Source organism: Aptenodytes patagonicus, chromosome 1, assembly GCF_965638725.1.
Source record: "Aptenodytes patagonicus chromosome 1, bAptPat1.pri.cur, whole genome shotgun sequence".
NCBI lineage: Eukaryota > Metazoa > Chordata > Aves > Sphenisciformes > Spheniscidae > Aptenodytes > Aptenodytes patagonicus.
The window spans coordinates 89834748-89855685 of record NC_134949.1 but is presented as its reverse complement, the minus strand read 5'-3'; the positions used below and the strand labels follow the sequence as shown (position 1 = coordinate 89855685).

The window sequence follows — 20938 nt, the reverse complement described above, 5'->3', positions numbered from 1 at the left end:
ATCAGTATTACTAGAATTATATTTAGACATTATTGCAATGCGTTTGGCATAGAAAGTTAATTAAAGTGGGCAGTCTGCGTTCTGGAATGCCAATTATTGTGTTTCAGGACACAATTTTATAAATTCAGGATTACAAATATAAAAGAATTATAAAAAGTAAGTTTTGAATAGTTTCTGAAGAAAATGTTTATGTAGAATTCATAATAATAATTAATAATTATTGTTTGCACCACTTGATTACATATTACTAATACTTTTGAGGAACATTTCTTTTCTCAGAGTGGCATTTGGAAACTGCAATGGTTTGGCTGTTGTGGACTTTATGCAGAAGACAGTACTGCTGAGCATGGGAACACTTGACCTATATGGATCAAGTGATCCATACCAGCGTCAACCCCGTTCACCTCGCAAGAGCAAGCAGTTTGCTGCAGGTAGGAAATAAATTACTGTGGTTATGAGCCTGACATGTTCTTTGATTTTTTGCCTGTGGCTTTTTATAGTGCTTTTGAAATGCATGACTATTTGCCGGCCAATGGAGTTTCTATAACTTGACAAAAGAAACCTGATATGTTTTAGATACTGACACTTTCTCAGAAACAAAATGTTTTACAAAGTTTATTCTTTTGGGATGGAGGTCAGCAAGTAATTCCCTTAGCTGAGTCTCTAAAAAAAATTGTAATGAGCAGAGCAGTAAATTGTTTCTCTGGCCGTCACTTGAAGTGTAGTCTGTATGCTATTTTCTTTCTGGTTTCAATAAGTTCATACCAATAGGTAAGACTTCAATTTAAACTTAATTGTATCTTCTGCCAAGTGCTATTCATTGGTATTTGAATAGGCAGTTGTGTTTGGAGAAGTGTAACACCTGAGAGAAATGTTATGTAGGTAGCACAAGTAGCTCAAATTAGCCACTTTGTTGGTGAATTGAAGTTCTTGATACAAACTTACTAAATCCAGCTGTACCCCATTTTAAAATTTGATGCCAAGAGGATCACATTTGTAAGTCATAGCTATTATTATGCATTGTGTGTTAGAAATATTAGTCCATCAATGCAGCTAAACTTTACCATACATTTTTTGTTATTTAAAAAATTTACTTGTATGAGGAAAAAAAAGTCAGATCTTCTGTTTCAAGTCTTTTTGCTCTACGTATTCCGTAGTAACATACTAGATTCAGACACAATTATGAAATGTGTTTTACATAGCTGTGAAGTTTTAGAATTAGATTTAAAAATTTGTTTGAAAATGTTCATTTTTAAATCTAACCACAAAATTATAAAAGCAGCAGATTATAGCGGGTTTATCACATCAGCATTTTCATCAGCAGACCCTGCACTAAATCATCAAATCCTATTTCTCCATAGAGTCAATGGAAACTTTTTTTAATTGGGAATATGTTTGTACTCCAAACAGAAAGTAAAATTTAGAGAACAAAATGTAACCCTTCAGGCCTACTTCCATTCCTGAAAGACCATTTATCTCACTTTCTAGGCATTTAATCATGGCAAGCTTAGTTCTCATCTGTGCCAAGTGTTGAAGTTATAAATTTGGCACAGCTGAGGAGAGAAGAGACAAGCAGCTTTAAGCTACCTTCAGCTTCTCTATCTGGTTCAGCCAGCCCCACAGCAGCTCCCAAAGTAATTTGAGCAGCTAGTCACAAGCAACGTGCTGCAGAGCCCTGTACAAAAGGTGGAGGGTAGCTGATGTAGAAATAACTATTATCAACACTGTACCACGTAGGATTTCTCTATGTCAGTGACAGTCTTGGCCAATTCTTTAAGGCAATGCTCCAGCTATGCAGTGTAGCTAGAATGGAGCCCACTGGGGATAAGTGACTGCTAAGAAGGAATACACACTTCTAGATCGCTCATAGAAACGATGCATCTAAAAAAAGCCTCAGCTGCTTTCTCACCATCCATCCCACATCCTTTACTTTTTTGATTATTTTTGTTATTGTATCTCCCAATTGGAAGGTAAGCATCTGCTGAAATTTCTTCACCTTGGCTGTTCTAGATGCTGGTTATGATATCACTTCCTTTCACTTTAGACTGTTTTTTCTCTCTTTCCTCTGCCTGCTGCTGATGCTGGTGTACTGGCATGTTCCAAAGACAACTTTTGCATGCGTGGCCTGTCTAACTTTTATCCAGATTTAACGAAACGGATCCGTACTTCCTATCAGAGTAAGTTCTATAAAGGTTAGGCAAATAGCTTTATCATGATTGGACTATGCCTGACTTAAACCCATGTGTTTGTGCTTTGTAATGTGTTTTTTTAAACACATTCAGCATGCATGCAAACTTATTACATTTTGTGATGTCAACCATGCTTAATTTTGACAATTACCTTTATTATACAGATATTTCAGATCTGTTTTCTTCTTCCAAAAGAGTCAATGAGGAAACCTCAGTGACTTACAGGGGGCAGATTGGGCCTTAGAAATGAGCTTTCAACAATGTTACGTTCTTGATGACAGTATCTTTCTTTGGTTTTATATTTATTTCAGTGTACATCTACTTATATGAAGCATTTCTTGTTTTGCAATGGCACTGCCTGGTTGTAGTTATTAATTAATTCTTCCCTATTTTCAGAAGAGCAATGTGGCTTAAAACAGTACCAATTGGATTGGGTACTGTGAAATTTAAAATTTTAATCTTCGTTTGGTACTTCAATATTTGGCTTTGGGGAACCATTCCATGCCTCTGATCTTTAATGGGGAATGTAAAGTGGGTATAAAAATACATACATCAAAGAGAGCTATGAAAATTAATGTTTTTAATATCTTTAAATTTTGAATTACAGTGATATGCAATTTAAATATTAGTATTCACTGCAGAATGCGATGAACAAAGCTATAATTAATTTTGCAAAAATGACTGTTCAACAGATGAGCTGTATGTATCTTAATTAACTGCAGTGCTTATATGTAATTAGGTCTCCAGGATGCCTCTTATTCATCTTTTTAAAGTAGTTTTCATAGAACAACTGGATAGGCAATTTTACATTAAATACTCAGTATAGGCAAGATAAAGGAGTGGCAGTTGTTTTATCGTCTCGCATAAATACAGCGTTATGTAGCTATTGAAATATATTTGTACACTCACACAAGAAATTCTATTCCATCTCTCTAGACTGATTACTCAACAACTGATTTCTATGATTTTATTTCATTATACTTCATAAAAGGTGGCCTGTCTAGTTAAAAGACTAGTCCAGTTACAAATCCAACAGTCCATAAAAAGGTTTGGTGTATAATGTCTTAAAGTTTATTAGTCTGGTCTTGCTAATTTCAAGTCTGTAACAGAGAACCTGAGGGACAGACTGCAGTCAGAAGTTTGGGGGGTTTTCCCCACTAAAAAATTAATAGATTCTAAGACCAAAAATGACCAACATTTTCATTCAAAATGACAAACACAGACCACAGAGTTTTTCATAGCTGAAAATGTATTATCTTGTTTCCATCTTCAACCCCAAAATGAGAAAAGTCCACAAAATCTTTCTGTATACATCATAACTGAGGAGTATGAGTCTGACTCTTGTGCAAGATCATTAACAGCGTCATTTCATTCCTCAAAAATTATTTGGTTGTTGCTTTTGCCATTTGATACTTATACAGGAGTATGTACTGTATGATCTGAAAGATGCACCAGGTGATAAGATAAAGAACAGGGCAGGAATGTGTCATAGACTGTAAAATATCTTGCTAAGTCATTCTCAACTTATGCTTTGTTATATGTCTTATCTGAGATAGGAGTTTTAAGACGGGTATTGAGAATGGATTTAGGATTTTGCTTACAAGTTTATCTCTTCTCGTAAGGGATGATGATGGGAAAAGAAAAATAAACTATTTTTGGAAATTGTGCAGTTGAAGCTGATATTATTAAGGCAAAAGAAGATGCAGTCATGTGATAATATAAGCATTAGGTCTAAAGTTTTGAGGGTTATATAAATGAAAATGGAAGTTAATGGGAAGACATATCGGGAGTTGATTCAATTAAGTAATGAACCAGGAAGATAATTTCATGAGGATCAGTTTGAGAGAATAAGACTTGCAGGCACTAAAACCAAAGAAGAGATTATCAACGAGCAAGATACTTAGACTTTTGTCGGTCATTTTGGAGGTGATTTGCAGGAAGAAACAGTCCAGTTTACTATCCAGCCTGAATCTGAAAGTTAAAGTGGGATGTTCCAAGGATGAAACCAATATTATGGATTAGAGTATCAGGGAAGACAGTGGTGCTGTTAGCTGTGTTGAAGAGCAAAGAGAAGACTTCAACACAAAAAAAATAGAGTTCATCTTGGCGATGTTAAGGTCATGTCTGGACACTTGTGAATAAATTTTAGAAAGGCAGGATTACTACTCTAACTTGGATGGAAGGAATCCAAGTTAGAGATGTGTATGTATGAATCATTAGGGTAAAAAAAGATATTTGTTGCCCTGTTTATAGGAGAGAATCTCCTCAACTGCTGGGACAGAGAGATAAAGGAAGTGTTGATGTTTCAGTCTGGGGTGCCTTGCAACTGAAGAGGAAAAGGGGGGGGGGGGACACCACAAACCATCAAACAGGGAAAAGAAGCAGTATGTTGGGAGAAGAGAGGTTTTCCAAAGGAAAGACATAATCAGCAATGTCGAGGGCATGCAACATGCAAAGCACAGTGGTGGAATAATTGTTTTGAATTTTAGCCAATAAATCTATAGAGAGCTTGATAAGAGTAATGTATACATGTGTAAGCTAGACTCAAAAGCATCTAGAGTGGACTTAGAGCATTAAGACAGCACATTTGCTGGTTTGGGAGGTAAAAGTGGGAAGGGAGAAGCAAGAAGGGAAGAAATTAGAAGGAGAAATGTAATCGGTTCTACGCATACATAATGGCAGAGACTGAAACATAATTGTCCTATCAGGGGAAGTAATTTGAGGAAAATAAGAGGCTAAGATGAGGGTAAGTGCAGAGCTGGAGGTAGCTTTCTGGTGTTGATGACCTATTCCATTTGCTATAACATCTGCTGGAAGCCACCTTCCTTTGTAGCAAGAATATGTGCCAAGCCAAATAAAATAAACTCTCCCTGCAGTAATGCAGAACTGTGTTGTTGTTTGTTTGGTTTTCTTTTTTTTTTTTTTTCTTCAATTGAAATCAAGTTGTATATGTTATATATTCAAATATTAAAACAAGTACATTTCCTGCATCTAGAGAGATAGTGTTTGCAGCAGAATATAAAAATACCAACTTGCAAAAGCAATTTGCATCTCCTACTAGAAATTCATACCATCTGTTGGTAAAACAAGAAAATAAATAGTCTTTATGAAGCATCCAAAAAGTTGGCAAGTTCAAAGGATGTTGATCCATTGGAAAATAATTTTCAGAATGAAGACTTTTCAGTGAGAACTCCTTGTTCCTCCTTCAGGCCGGTCCCTTGAGAGGATGTGAGCAAAAGTAAACTTGGTCTGACAGGAGGACACAGAAAACTGTGTGTTATGAGTCATTACATATCAGTAATTGACACTTTAAATCACACCTGACAACATAGTAGAAGCTAATATAGGTTGAGTTTTAAGTTGACAGCTATATTCTGAACTAACTGTCATTTCCAAAGAATGCATCATATTTAAACATAAAGAAAACAGTGTGGTAATTCGGTGTGAAGATGATGGATTAAGATAACACTGGGCTTACTTACTGGCTTGTGAATATTTGTGATAATTTATTTATAATTCATTTATTTATAAGCAAATATGTGATGGCTTTGGGTGCTTTTAGGTAAATATCAGTCTGTATCATTTAATCATAGAAATATAAATTTAAAATTTCAAAAATAATTTTAAATTAAATCATGAGTTCATAAAAGTTGTTACTCCATACTAGACAGTACATTTTTTTGATCCTTTAATAAAGAGGAAATGGGAATCACAGTAAACTGAGAAGTATCCATGGGACATGTCTTTAAAAGTGCTTTAATGCCTTATGTAGTATATTTACATCTTGCGCTATTTTCACATGTTTATAATTTGTTCAAATCAAAGCCAATTTCTTTATAATGTCAATGGTTACATCTTCTCACCGGTGGTTGTTTACATTGCCAATCTCAGTTATTTGCCCTTGTTGCTATATTCTTCTTGCTCTACCTGGACTCAAAATTTGCTGGCATGGGTTTTTTTGGCTAAAAATAGCTAAAATATCTCAGGACACAGATTGGGCCTACAGACCTTCAAAAGGAAAACTGAAAATATTTTTGTAATCTAACTTCAGTAGCCGTTGTAGTCTCTCAAACATTCAAGGGAAGCTGAGTTGCATGGAAATACTTATCCATGATAAATTACTGAAAAGATTTAGCTTGGTTTCCTTAAAAAGGAAATGACAGTAGAAAATAAGCAATAGTACAAAGAAAAGCTTGAGAGCTCTTTCCTATCTCAAAGGGAAACAAAAGACAACATTTAATGGAATCAAAGGTAACACGTAAAAATTGACAAATGTACGTTTATTCCTTTCAGTGAATGATGATTGTGCAATTCATTGCCATATAACATCTTTGGGATTTAGAATTTAGTAAGATTAAAAGAGACTTTGGATACCTGGATGGATAATGAGAAGAACTCATTATAATATTTCTAAGCAAGAAAGATTTATGGCAGGAGAAAATCTGCAAGTGGCAGCGCGTAAGCAAATCTAAGTGTCTGAGATTAAGACAATGCCCTTGTGCAGGGCAGCACATAGTACCACTTATGCTTAACATGGGGACTCATTGCACTTTTTTTTTTTGTTTAAAGCATCTGTTGGTGGTCATTGTTAGAGGTGATAGTGGCTTGACAAGTCTAGATTTGTAGAGAAGTTCACATGTTCACCATTTTTAAATACCATAACATGCAACGTATCTTTACTGTTGTAAATTGTAAAACTGTTGCCAAACATAAAGAGCTTGAGGTATTCTCACGGTGGTTGCTCTTGGGTTTTCAGAACAGTGGTGCGACTTGGTGCATTTCCTACTTAAGTCAGTGGCACCATAACTTATATTGGGCTGTAATATTGTTTCTGTTTCACAAAAAAAAAAAAAAAGAAGAAACTCTATTTAGAAGCAAAATCTGACCTGGCATTCGACATTGTAATTATCACCAATAGTAACTATACAAGGTTTAGAAGAATTTCATTAATCACAACATCATAACCATAGTGTTAAAATTTTAATACCTCCAATACTGCATTTGTAAAAGAAACAGTTTAATATTTCATTTTATTTATCCAATGCCTCTGGTGCTATGCAAATGCACCAAACTCGCTCCCACTGTACCTTGCAGACAGTTCTACAGCAAAAATCAATTATGTCCCAAATCTCTAGGTACATACAGAAACCCTAGAGTCAGGTAGAAGTAAGATTTGCTGTAAGAAAGCTATACACAGAGAGGCTCCCTAAATGGTTGCAGTTCCTGAATTCTATCATAATGTCAAAAGTGACTGGACTCATAATTGATTGGAATATAAAATTCCCTCACAGATTCTAAGTTGAATCAAAGAAAGATTCAAGTACGTTTCTCAAAATAAAAAATCTTTGATTTTCAACATTAGTATCTAGACTGTAATCTTTTGTTGTTTAGAAGTCAGGAGCAAATATGTCATTACTACTGACTTACAGGCCAAATCAATGCTGCTGTTTTTTCCTAAGCACTCTCAAAATTGTTCTAGCACTCATGCAGCTTCATTAGTGGTAGAAGCTTTTTATTCTGCTTGTTGGGGCTCTGGATTCTCCCCATTTCTCAGAGCAGTTCAAAATTACATTGTAAAAAAAAAACAAAAAAACAAACAAAAAACCAGTACCTACGTATAAGATCGCACTGTTTTTAATACAAAGAGGACAGCATTGGTGACAAAATGGTAGCAGAATTTTTTTAAAACAAGGGTCTCTGAATTTTAGGGATGAGGTCCTCTCAGCCTGAGGGTCCAGAAGCCATAGAAATTAAAACATGTCACGTTGCAGGAGGCATGGTACCAGATTAAAGCATATTGAAAGGTTGTGATAGGATGTTTGACTTCCAGGATACAACGTGTGCAGTGTGTAAACACAGTATCAGTAATAGTAATGCACATCTGAATGTGGGCTAACGTTCACTAGGTTCTATGACCTGAATGCCGTGAGTCCACATTGCTAGCAGATGGATGTCTGGTGCTGGGCTGTCTGCCAGTCCTAAGTAGCCTATGGCATGAAGTGTCAGAGCTCTTTATAACAAGTGTGGACCACTTAATATAGGCCATAGGGCACCATGGGATACATACGAAGGGTACATTTGAATAGGTATGGCCATGCCCAGTTCATCCACTCAACAGTTAGCCCATGGTAAAGGGTAGCATGAGCTCAGACTTTCTCTCCCTAGCATGCCAAAAGGCATGTTTGAACTTGTACATGCAACCTGTGCCAAAGATGAATCTTAGTCTGATCACAGAAACAAGCCCAAGCTTAAGCAGTATAAACTAAGATTACTTTACTTGTTGCCGTCTTCCATAGTAGACTGCTACAAATGAGTTCCTCACAAATATTTATGAATAATATATAAAGTATCTTGACCAAAAATTCCGTGTTATATTCAGACAGCATTATCATTGCCTCTGTGTCCTTTAAAATGAGCTATCTTGTGTGAATTCATATAAAAGTTCCTAATATTGTATAGTAGTGGTGATATTTTTGTATTCACTTTCTTCTTTCACCAGTACTGTCGGGGGTTTTTTTCAGTTTTTCCCACCCCACCCCACCCCCGTTTTAAGGTTTTCTCCCTGCATTCTGCAGCAGTTGAAAGCATAGAGTTGTTTCCACATCAGTTTGACAGGGATGAATGAGTTTGATTCATATCACAGATGTAAATTTTAAACAATATTTACTTGTTTTCTCTCGTTAGGTACAGTCACTCTTTGTCTACCCTGAGGCACTCAGAAAACAAATCTGAGTTAACAAGAGGTGTGATTTTTAAACCAGACCTCAATTTCTGCAGTGACAGCCTGATAACTGCAGTTATCTGAAATAGATATTTCCCTCCATTTCACACCATTCCTTTCTCCAAATTTACTTTAAAGTGCAGAATATCATCAACCAAGAAAGTTGAAGCATGCCCTGTTAGATTGTAACTTAACTTTTTAACTCCATTTTTTCAGGCCTGACTGAACTCAGTGACAGTCCAGTTTCCCTGGAGCTAGAGCGTTGCAAGTCTCCCACTTCAGGTAAAGGTGATTGGCTTCTCTTCCTGCAGTCTGTATAAGCCATTCATGTCATGCATCACTGTGTTTCATTAACCCCTAAGAAGCGGAGTGCATAGTTACAGTTCCAAAAGAGACGAAATTACTGGAGAAGTGCTTATTACATAGCACAATAAAATCCCAAGTCTGTTTACTTAAAGAAAAATTAAATGTACGTGGTGCATCTTGAGGTGAAGAGTATGAAAACATTTGAATTAACAACATTGTGCAGGTATATTCCTATATCCTCCTATTAGAGGCTTGTTTCTCTGTTTTCTTAAAAGGCTTTCTGACTTTTTTTTTTTCAGTAGGGAGTCCTTATAATTTTATATATATATTATGCATATGTGCATGTAGAGAAAGTATTTGAAAAGCAGCAATATGGAGATGGTAAATTTTAACCATTAGAATCCACCAGTGCCTAAGTTATGTAATTTACAGTGGAAGCGTAACCTCAAATAAAAATATTCGCTTATCAACCACTCTGACCCAGCAGTGAAATCATGGCCATTTAAAAATTTATAAATGTTTCCCATTTTACCCATAGTCCTTCAGAAGGTGGAGTTCATCTCATTCCTAGAGACTTTTTCTGCAAGTGCCTAGTCTGCATTGATCTCTTTAATGTGAGTTCACTGTCTTAAAGATCGTTGCTTAGACCTGTTTTCTAGTAGCTGACTTAAATGTGATGGAAAATAAGCAGGTGTAGCTGCGATACATTCATTTTGCTTCTGGTACGCATATCACTCTTTTTTTCCTTGTAGTTTGGTAAGTATTGATAGATACTTTTCCTCCCCCCCCCCCCCCCCTTAGTTATGGTAACAAATTCCCACAAATACACTATTCAAAGTGTCTGTTCTTATTTCACATATTTTACTTTATTATAACAGGACACATTAATCTTGAATGGAGGCCACTAATTAGTAATTTACAAAAAGCTGAAACTAATGAAAGTGTTTCTCTGACACATCAAGAACTAAAACAAAATAGTTGTTTTGAAATATGTATTTCCTTGCACTATTTGCAACTCAAATTCTGTAGACATGGGAATATCAAAGTGAAATAGGCTATAATAATATTGGTATAACACTAGGAGCTCAAACTCTTGAGCTGAGCCTCAGAAACGCATTATATGGGCTGTAAAATAAAACATTTTATAACTCAGTATAATTTGTTTATTGTGTGGCTCACTGGGGTTCATCTTTTCAATCTTCTCTCCAGAAACGAGCTACAAACTCTCTTTTTCTTTTTACTGAAAACTAAGAGATCACTGACTTGGTAAACATATGTGCATATGCTTAGTTTTATAATGGTAGCACCTCCTATAGCACCTTACTTTTTCTGCAGTTAGCTTCAATTTTTCATTCTGCTATTGATCAAAAATATCTATTTCAGATAAATTTAAGATTATTTGCTCCAAAGTTTATTCTGCTTTTCTGTTTTGGAGATCATTCAACAGGGAAAACATGGCATATTTATTAATGTTTCCTATTTTAGCCCTTCCATGTTGTTTTCCAAGCTATATTTGAATCTTTAAAATGTGAACTCAGGTGCAATTTTGTTGGCAGTAACTATTATTAGAATTTACTGCTGTTTAAAATAGAAGTTACTTTTACTGTGACTGATATTAGTTATTTATTAAATTAATGCAAAATTAAAATAATTTTGCTTTGGCATACCTGCTCTAAAACTGGGGAAAATCCAGTCTAATCACCTGGAGTAACTGACCTCAAAATTGCGACCTCCAAGAACTTGGGAGCGGAACTACCTTGTGCTTCTCAGCACGGCCTCCCAGCTACATCAGCCTTTGTACTGGCTAACATTTCTTTGTCATAGAACACAACTGATTGATCTGCATAGTTACGGATTCATCAAAGAGGATCCGTCTGCTTCCAGTCTTGCCTTTGATCTATTTAAAGTTCATGGTACACAGGCTCCATAATGGAAGTGTGCTGTACTCTGTAGAGTCCCATGATATCCGTGTTTGACTACAGATCTCTGCTGAAGATAGGCCAAGACTTTATCCTTCAGAAATTTAGTAGAAACAGAAATAACACTTGGCTGCTGAGTCCAGTGATTCAAGTTGCTGCCCAACGAAGGTCCTACTGGGTATGACTACATCACCAACTGATGAGATTGCAAAGACAGAAGGAACGGAGTTTGAGTTGTTGCAATTCATTATGGTTGCCAGACCACATCAACATCAGTTCTTCACCTGGCAGTGAAGTTCATGCCAGTTACTGGCCCTGAGTATGCACAACGCATACACAAAGTGCAAACTGCTGGAGGACACTAGTCTACGTGACAAACGCCACACACATGATGGCACACTGGTGAGCAACTTCATCCTCAGTTCCATCAGAAGGGGAATGATTTGAGGAACAACACTGATGTGCTCACGTACATACTTTGAGACTCCAAGACAATGCCTAGGAAGAATCCCTCCAGCACGCTAATTGCCAATATAGATGCAAACAGCTTTACATCTAAGAGAGCCATTAGTAACTTGTCGTGGATGGAGTGAGACTGCACTTCACTCGTAAGAGAGGAGCAACAGTACTTTATTGATAGAAAACAGTGAGTTAAAGTGTGAATTAACAAAGTTCAATGGTAAATGCGGCAGTGAACAAGATTCGATGGCAAGGTACGCTTGATTATTTACTGCATAGAGGACAGGGTCAGACAAAACTGTCAGGGAGACCCTCCCGTTGAGTCATGAGGTTCAGAAAGGACCCCCTTGCTTTCTAAACTTCTCAGAGTGCAGCTGGATCCAATCCTAGTCCCAGACTTGGTCAATGGTTTATGTCTACAGGATTATATATGCGCAATCAATCCTTTATATCACTTAGCTAAGGTTTCAAAGTTTAGCATGCTATCAGTCACCTACCAAGTATCTGTTGTGGCAAGGAATCTCTCAACCTCGAGGAGTAACCTTGAGAGGCATCCCTACTCAAGGGAGATCCTGGCGTGCAGCCCACTGCCATGCAGGAGAGCTCAAAGGGCTCTTGGGCTGCTCACTATTTGTAGGGGTAAGATGATTGACTTACAGTCATATTTGCATACTGATAACTGTGGTCAGGTGGGCATATTTCTCACAATAACCAAGGGCTATTGTGTTGTTATCTGGCTCCCGAATCCACTTCGTTAATGGACGAAGCTATCACTATCAGCATCCATTAACGACTGCCCCTGGTAGTTATCGCTTAAGCAGGGATACAGGAGGTAAAGGTCAGGTTGGGTGGGGGAGCACACTGTCACATAACTTAGTCAGATTTCAGTTCCAACCAGGCCCATAAGAACAGTGTTGATAAAAGCTTCTTGGAGAAATTGAAAAATCTCCTGCCTCCTCATCTCTTGGTCTGATCCTGAACAGTTCTGATCCTGAACATTGCTTAGCCTACCTGAACCATCTCAGTTTCCCTGAAAAATTTATTTTGCCTGTAACAACCTACTGCTTGTCAATGTTTTAACCTCTGACTAAGCTTCTGCGGAGCCAGCCTAGGCCAACTCAGTACTTCAGCTTTGTTGTTTCTCTTCTCCCCTGCCTCAAATCAAAATTAGGCATTTGTGTTCTATCACCGATATGAGTGTTGGAGCCCTGAGCAAGAGACTCAGTGCTGAAGAATACTCCTTTTACGTGCATGGCTGGTTTCTAATTCAGTACAAATCCAGCTTCTTCCATTAAGCAATATTTTAAACTTGTTTCACAAGACTGTCTTTTCAGGTGCTCCTCCTGTACTATTTACTAAAGCATGGCTTTGCAGACAATGTAATTGAAAAATCAGTTTCCCATTCTGAACACCTTTCAGACTAGAACATGAGATTAAACCATTTGATGAAAATTTCTCTGAAATTCACAGTGCCTCACAGAGGGTAGCAGCAAGTGAAGAAATACCAACCTTGCATTTTAAGAATGGTAGGCAGAGGAGAGGAATAATCTACCTTAACTACTGGTATCTTATTTTAATTAAATTAGTATTTAAATACTATAGTGATGCATTTCCAGTACTGTACAGGAAGACAAAAAGTTAATAGAGCCATTTGAAAGGTTCTGCTTATTTGTGAATATTTGAGTGGTGGCAGTTTCCACTGTAAATAAAATGTATTCCAGATATAGCAATATAAATGGAATAACATTGGTAAAAATTGTGGAACAAAAAACTTTAAAAATAAAAAACCAAAACACTTATCTATATAAAGCATGTTTCATGAGAGCAGTGATGCAGCATGGCATGCCATATAATAGTATTTGAGTGGCTTAAAAAAACCCTCAAATCATATAAAGAACAGTGGAGATCAGGATTTTTCGATACCATCAGAATATCTTATTCTTACTCATGCACGCCATGTTCTTCCAGTGGAGGAAGTCAAACTGCATTTTGAGTGGTGTTTGTGATTTGGAGCTCAAAAGTTAGGGCTTCATACTACATTCACTCTACAATGGCATGTAAGAGCTCAGTAGCTCTAAAACAAAATAAAAAACTCTGAGCCTTGTAAGCACTCATAATGTAAATGGTGCTACATCCAATGTTGGAGTTAATTACTATATAATATATTACAGAACTGTACCCATTCCAGTAAAGTTTACCTTTATTTTTATCATCTCACTAGGAAAATTTATTCAGGGGCTCTTAGGAATATAATAGATATAATATACATAATTATATAATATATATGTCCCTTGCTGCTTTAGCCATTTATATGCAGCTTCATATTGAAGCATGTAGTTGAGAATACACTGTGAGTACAAGAAAATGCATCTTTGAGCGGTTGTTTAACTTTGTTGTGTAAGATGCAATGGACAGTTTAGACTTCTTTCAAAGACCAGAAGGAAAGAATTTCATCAGTCCGTGTATAGGACAGTGACTTCTCAAATGTGTGTTCTAAAATGAAAATGCATTTGTGTTTTTTTCTTAAGAAATCACCTTCATATTGGGGGCTCGCATCCAAAATGCTTTTAAGACCATAGAGCTTAGAGAGAAGGCTATGTAAAGATTTCCACAATTGATTCCCATGAGCTTTGGAACAGGTCTCTAAAGGCAAGATTGCGAGTTTTTATACGTACTGTGATTTCCAAGTGCTGATATCCTGATTCATTCCACTGGTTAAATCTGCTGGGATTAGGCCCATGCTATGCTAATCCCACTTTCCTACGTGAAATGTTTTTAAATAGCTTTGTTTCAAGAAGAATATTATTAAGTTCCTAATAGTCACTCTTTTTTAACTTGCGGATAACCACAAAGTAGCTGAAGAGGTTTGACTCAGTTTGAAAATTATATTCTTATGGAAAACGAGCAAGAAAGTAAATGTTTCAAAACATTTTGGGTGTGCGGAAAGCATAGAATGTAATTTATTTTGAAACTTGATTATTGATAACACTGCTACCATAACCATTTCTACTTATATTAAATTAAAAAGAATGTTTACTAATCAGAAGGCAAATTAATCATTAAAGAGAGGTTAGCTCCTGCACTGTGAATACAAGGTGAATTTTATCACTTTTTCCAATATGTGAGGGGGTTTCTGATCAGGTGAATTCATGCTTGCTTAAGATCTTGAGAAGGGATGTGTATGTAGGGATTAGCAAGGAACAGGGAGCAGTACGAGCTGGCAGAGGGCAGGAAATGGGGACCTGGGTTGGGCCATGGTGTTTGGCTCAGGGGCAGCAGTGGGGGTAGCCCCCATGCAGCCCATGGTGCTTGGCTCAGGTTTCAAGGGGGCCTGAGCTCACCAACAGGGGCCAGCAGCTCCTATGGACCAGGAAGACAGGAACTAAGCAAGAGAGCAGGGCAGCTCTGGGGAGGGTGACCAGGGCCAAACACAGCCTGGTGATCACCAGGCAGGTCCAGGGACAGCGGAGGATGTCAGTCCATGAGTCCAGGTCTGGATCAGCAGGGCCATGGCCAGGCACAGGAATGGCAGCAGTGGAGCACAAACTGTAGCTCAGGGCAGGGGTGAGAGTTAGGTTCAGCTTGAAAGCAGCTCCCACGGGAAAGTGCTGCCTGAGGCCACCAATGGAAGAGGGCTGTCTCTACATTGGCTCTGAGTCCCAGCAGCCAAACCTCCAGGACCTTACTGTGTACCTTGTCCAAGTGGGTATCTAAATATTAGGCTCTTAAATCCATGTTTTAGCAGAAGGAGACTGGGACTGATACTCCAAAGTATTACGCAGGCAGAAGCTGCCGAATAGGAAAAAAGCCATATGAAGTCATCTTCATTTTGAATAATATTCAATTTTCTGACTACAGTCCTGCTGTAACAGCTGAGGGGAACACACCACTGAATGTCATAGCTACGAGCGCACATTTGTTTGTTGGTTGTGCCTTGGTGTTTTCATTGAAAGACTCATAGGAACCATATGGCTATGAGATAGGTTGTCTGGTCAGGAGAACTGGGTGTTCAGCTTAGCTAGCTGCCAGACCATACCTATTAACTCTGTCTGTGCCTCTTTCTCATCCCACAGTTGGATAACTTGACTGTTTACACATTAAGCTCTTTTGGGCGGGGGCTGTCTTCCCTTGCACTGTGGCATCACAATTTCTGCTGGCTGCCTCCAGCATGAATGCAAACAAATAATGGTAACAAACAACTCTGCTAGCCTCTTGAACCTTTATACTCTACTTCACTCTTAAATTAAACTGGTTTTCAAAAGCTCTTTCTCAGCAAGATAGGTTTACATGCATGATCCTCCTTTATAATAAATGTAGACATAGTAAAATATACATGATTTAGGTACTAAAAATAGGTTACATAATAATACCCACATTCTGATCAGTTTAATAGTAAAATCTTAGTTTTACTCAGAGAAAAGTAATATGCACAGCTTTAATCACAATAAAGCATGAAAGCAACCAGCTCTTCCTTTTGTTTTTACCCTCCAAGATGTGGTCTACTGACAGTGGTCCACGCTGTGTCCTAGCACAATCATGTCCTACGCCAAAAATTTCCACATTTGGTGGTGGACATGGCGGTAGGAGTAACTCCTGGCTTCCTCAACTGCAATTCCTTCATTTCCTCATGCTCTGTGTCTCCTTTGTCTTTTAGCCCCCTACTCACCATGTCCCCTATTCTATCCCTGTACCCATAAACCAACTCATCAACTGTATACTCCTCTTCTTCCCGATCCTCAGTCTCTTCAGCATCCTGTGACTGAGTTAGATTGCAGCCTTCAGTATGGTATGCCTATTGCGTCTGTGAGCAGCTGTGGCAGCTCCCAAATCAAGCCTGTTTAGAGTCCTTCAGAGGAATCAGAAAGTGCATACTTTGCATGTCCTGTATGAGCCTGCACACAAATAGTTGGGAGCTATTTCTGCAGTCTTGCAGTTCAGACATACATACCACAATTTGGGAACAGCTGTGGCATATAACACAAGACATGTAATTCCTGTTATACAGAAACATCTGTAACATAGAAATAGAAGAGGTTAAACCACCACTTTGCAAAGCTCAAAGCCTCCATGATGACAGCACTAATGAAGCTCCTTAGTGTTAAATGCAGCTATGTTTTATAGCTCTGAAATATCCTAATCTAGATCCTAGTCTGTTAGTAGTGTCCCACAGTATTCCTCAGGAATTGGTAATCCTTTTTCAGAGGGCTGGTTGGGCCAGATGTTGTCCTTTCCTTTAAAGGACATTATATCATGAGTGATGCTGCTTTCTCTTTCTCTATAGCAAAGCACTGATTTTCTGGAGCAGTATCCTCCATTCACAGTCTGAAAGAGCGTATGACAGCTGCTCAGATAAATGGAATGTTTTTAAAAGGCTGTTCTGAAAAATCAAGCTGCACTTTGTGTGAGTGCCCAAAATGGATGTAGGAGCCTAACACTTGGTATCCAAATTCAAGAATTTTCATGTTAGTGATGTATATTTTGATGTTGGGTTGATCTGAAGAGATCTCTTTGCCTTGTCCCAAAGCATCCAGTTAACGTGACAGCTAGAAATGGGTTATTGGGAGGGCTGTGCTGGTTCTACTGATACCAAAATGTTGCTCGAGAGCCTGGAGGGCTCCCCTGCTCTTCCCTGAAGAAAGAAAGAAAAACATCTAGCATAGGTGCCAGCTGATACTTTCTTCTGCCACATTGCAGGCTTTGTAGTTTATGACACTTTACAAAAGTATACAACAGAATTTCTTTTAGGGGCTCTGTGACTTAAAATGGTAAGTGGCTGTTCGGGGCATCCTTCTGACCTAAAAGCTTATTAAATAGGAATTACAAAGGACTTGTTCCTTATATTCATATGTCCCAGTGTTCCTGTCACTGTGATACTTACCATGTGGGACTTTCTGTAGAAGTATAATAGTTAGCTGACAAATACTTCATTGTTCATTTCTAGTAACAGACAGTATGGGTAAGGGGTAAAAGCCAGAAACCAATGGGAAAAAATACTGAATGAATGCAAAATGAAAGAACCATATTGGAAATTAAGTCTTCTGAATAATTAATAGAAGATTTCTTAAGGCATTCTTTTAATAAATTTAATGCCGTTTTGACTGCTACAAGACATGCTTCATTTCAGTTCTCTGGTGTTCATTGTTTAAAAATGTGTTCGTGTGTAAGGAAATGAAAACATTTTTGAACAGAAGCAAAATCATGGTTTTGTTGCATAATTGGAATACAACAGATAATTAAATCTTCAGTAAATTAAGTGCAATATTTTGATGTCTAGATAACACACATTATATCCTGAAGCTGCTGTATTTCGTTTCTGTGCAATCTGTCTTCCTTTCCGTAATATTACAATCGTGTGTTCTGTCTCCATTACCTGTACAACATACCCTCTCTTTTTCAAATGGTATCTTGAGGTATGATGTCATCAGAACTCATAATTTCATTGCACCCTCTTATTAAATTGGTTTCCAGGTGTTTAAATATTTGTGATATGCTGCATAACCAGCATTTGCAATATTTGCCTTAATCTCATTTGGTTTTTTTTTTATCATTCCTGTCATCACAAGGTAAGATATTGCAGCACACAGCCAAAGCTGTGTAAAGCACCATTCACTTCTTGAGAGCTGGAGTAATGTTTTTTCCAGTGCTTCTTTGTTCAGTTACATTTATTTTGCTGAATGGTGTACGTGAAAATATTTAAACATAATTCTGCCTTTATATGCTGATTAAAAAAAACAGTGCTACAGATTTGCAACATGGTATTAACCAGAAGATGGCATGTTGTTTTCCCTCGCTCCTTTTTCTTTCTTACTTATTAACAACTGCCTTTCTCCTTTTTCTGTTGTTTCAGTTAAAGGATCAAGAAAGTTAAGTCTGCCAACAGATCTTAAGACTGATCTTGGTACGGTAGGCGAAAGCCAACAGCTTTAAACTTCCTTACATTCATTGGCAAAACATTTTACCGACTGATTCATGAAATAACACAATAACCTTGGAGGCTTTGTCTGAAAAGGCTTTCTAAAAACCACCTATTAACCCATACAGTTCTGTTGGCAGCTCTCAGCATTTTGCTCGTTTAATATTCATTTATTTTATGTAGACATATTTTGCCAGCCATTACACACTGTGTGTGTAATATTTTATTACGAAAAGGCTCCAGAACTTTTTACACACTTGAGCCATTATAACTGGTTGTCAGTGATGTTTATCTCTGCCTATAACACCCGATGCATGCGCTAGTCTATTTTCTTTATTTGATGTACAGATTTCGTGCCACAACAGTGATAAGACAGTTGAACATCTATATTTTATGGTGTCTTTGAACTTCTAAGAATTCAGATCAGAAATCAGTCATTTGTGTCTCGCTGCTCTCCTTGAGACTTACCTCAGCCAACTGTTAAGTACACAGTTTGCTGTAACCTTTTTCTCAAGTCTTTAATATTTCAGTGGAAATGCATAGTAAGAGCAGAAATGTCACCTCAAAAAAGCTAAAATGAAAATTCAACATCTTGCGTAACCCAAAAATGTTTGGGGCAGATCATGCCCTCTTAAATATCCACATAAAGGGGATTGCTCCTGGCATTTGGGTTGGAATGTGTGGTTCACACACAGATTTGAATAATTGTCTTTAAATATTCTCAGTCTCAAGGAGTCCTTTCTAGTTTTGCTCTCATGGGAAGTTTCTCGTGTAAGATGACTGAAAAAGCCGTGTAGCCATGCCTCATTACTTTGAGTGTCTTTTTAGAGATAGAAATTAAAGTTGGATCACATCCTTGCATAATGCAGCTGAACTTAATTTCTGTCACTAGGAATCATGTGCATGTATTAACCAATGTAGCACTGTTCCCCAAGGCAAAAGTCAGGGGAATAAATATGTCTTCCACATTACAAATGACTGAGGAACTTGCAAAACTTCTAATAGCTCCTGATAAAGATTAAGTAAATAAATGTTGAAAAATCATTGGGAAATTCAATCCAGATTGTGCAGATTTCAGTGTACAGAGTGATTTAGTTGAAATAACTTACTCCATCACTAATAGTGATGTTAGAGAAACTAGGAACGTAGGAATACACAAAAAAAAAAATTTGGAGTGGAAAATTGTAATACCTATAATACTCCACAAAGGTAAAAGGAGTGATGTAGGCAGCTATAGACCTGTAAAATTAATATTTATCACTAAATAAATGGGCAGCTATTAAAAGGGAAGGTGAATACTTAGAGTATCAAAATAGCCATAGGGTAGGACCTAAGGCTAAACCATATTCTACAGGTCAGACTTCTTTTTGTTAGTATTGTTAAAAATACATAATCTTGAAGGACACATAGCATGAAATAGATTTAGATCCTGAATCATTACACAAGAAAAAGATAAATTTGATGTGTAAAAGACTGGATTTATAGGTTTTTAGAAATGCAAGAAACAAATCAATGTAACTAGAAGTGGTGAGGGCTTTACTTTATAATATAAAAAAGTTGCATACCAGAGAAAAAGCCTTGCCATCAGCTTTGCTGTAATCATGCTGGGAGCTGGACAATATTGTAAGCATTGCCTAGAATATACTGACAAATTGAAGGCAGATTTATGTTAAAAAAATCAACCAAAAAAGCCACAAAACCCCCCCCCCCCCCAAAACCCCAAGGACTGGGGAGCAGGACAACTGTGTACAGAAGGAAAGCTGTAAAAGTTAACCAAATTCAACCTAAGAGTGTAGGAGGCATGATGATCCATCTTAAATGTATGACATATGTAGGGAAGTTTGAAGATTAATGGAATGCATAATCCTGTCTGTGATTTTGATTTCACAACAGTCATGTTTCTACCATTCTTCTATTTACCTGTACTCATTATTTTTTAATAATGTAGAACAAGTTAAGTATAAACTAAAAATAAGTCTAAGAAGGTCTATTTCAACATCTTGCAGAAACTAGTGGAACTCCATTAATTTCAAAAGCTTCATACACACTGAAAGGTATTACCAAATTTTCACTTAAGCATTCTGTTTGCTGTTACTGCCACAGCTATTGGGTGCTCTGTACTCATATTACCAAGGAGCCTAGTGGATTGCTAAGGATAAAGCATGTGGAAGCAGCATTCAATGTATAAGCTGGCAGATACTCATGGCTAATCAACTGCAGAGGAAGGTTTAAAAAAAAAACAACAATCCTGAAACAAAACAAAAAAAACTTGTTTCAGTTCTCCTTCATGACTGTCTTAGAAGGGCAGAAGATTCCTGTTAATTGTTCTAGCCATTAAAACTGTGCTGAATTATAGATTGCTCACTTCACAACAGGCTGGAAAAAGTCTCTCTTTCTCAATGTATGGAGCTACATTTAAATGAGAGTTCCT

The 20938-nt window shown here is 37.4% G+C and overlaps 1 protein-coding gene across 6 annotated transcripts in view; it reads left to right on the top strand.

Annotated features, from left to right (window-relative positions):
• The window catches only part of STXBP5L (syntaxin binding protein 5L), a 212417-nt gene that overhangs the window by 155478 nt on the left and 36001 nt on the right, over positions 1 to 20938 (top strand). The window contains exons 18-21 of one of the 6 annotated variants that reach the window (XM_076348380.1): positions 280 to 431; positions 2106 to 2177; positions 9127 to 9192; positions 18442 to 18492. In XM_076348380.1, the coding sequence (XP_076204495.1) occupies positions 280 to 431; positions 2106 to 2177; positions 9127 to 9192; positions 18442 to 18492 (341 nt within the window). Of the gene's footprint in view, positions 1 to 279; positions 432 to 2105; positions 2178 to 9126; positions 9199 to 18441; positions 18493 to 20938 lie in introns of all 6 variants that reach the window. The other 5 variants (XM_076348414.1, XM_076348405.1, XM_076348396.1 and 2 more) reach the window with 5 other exon arrangements.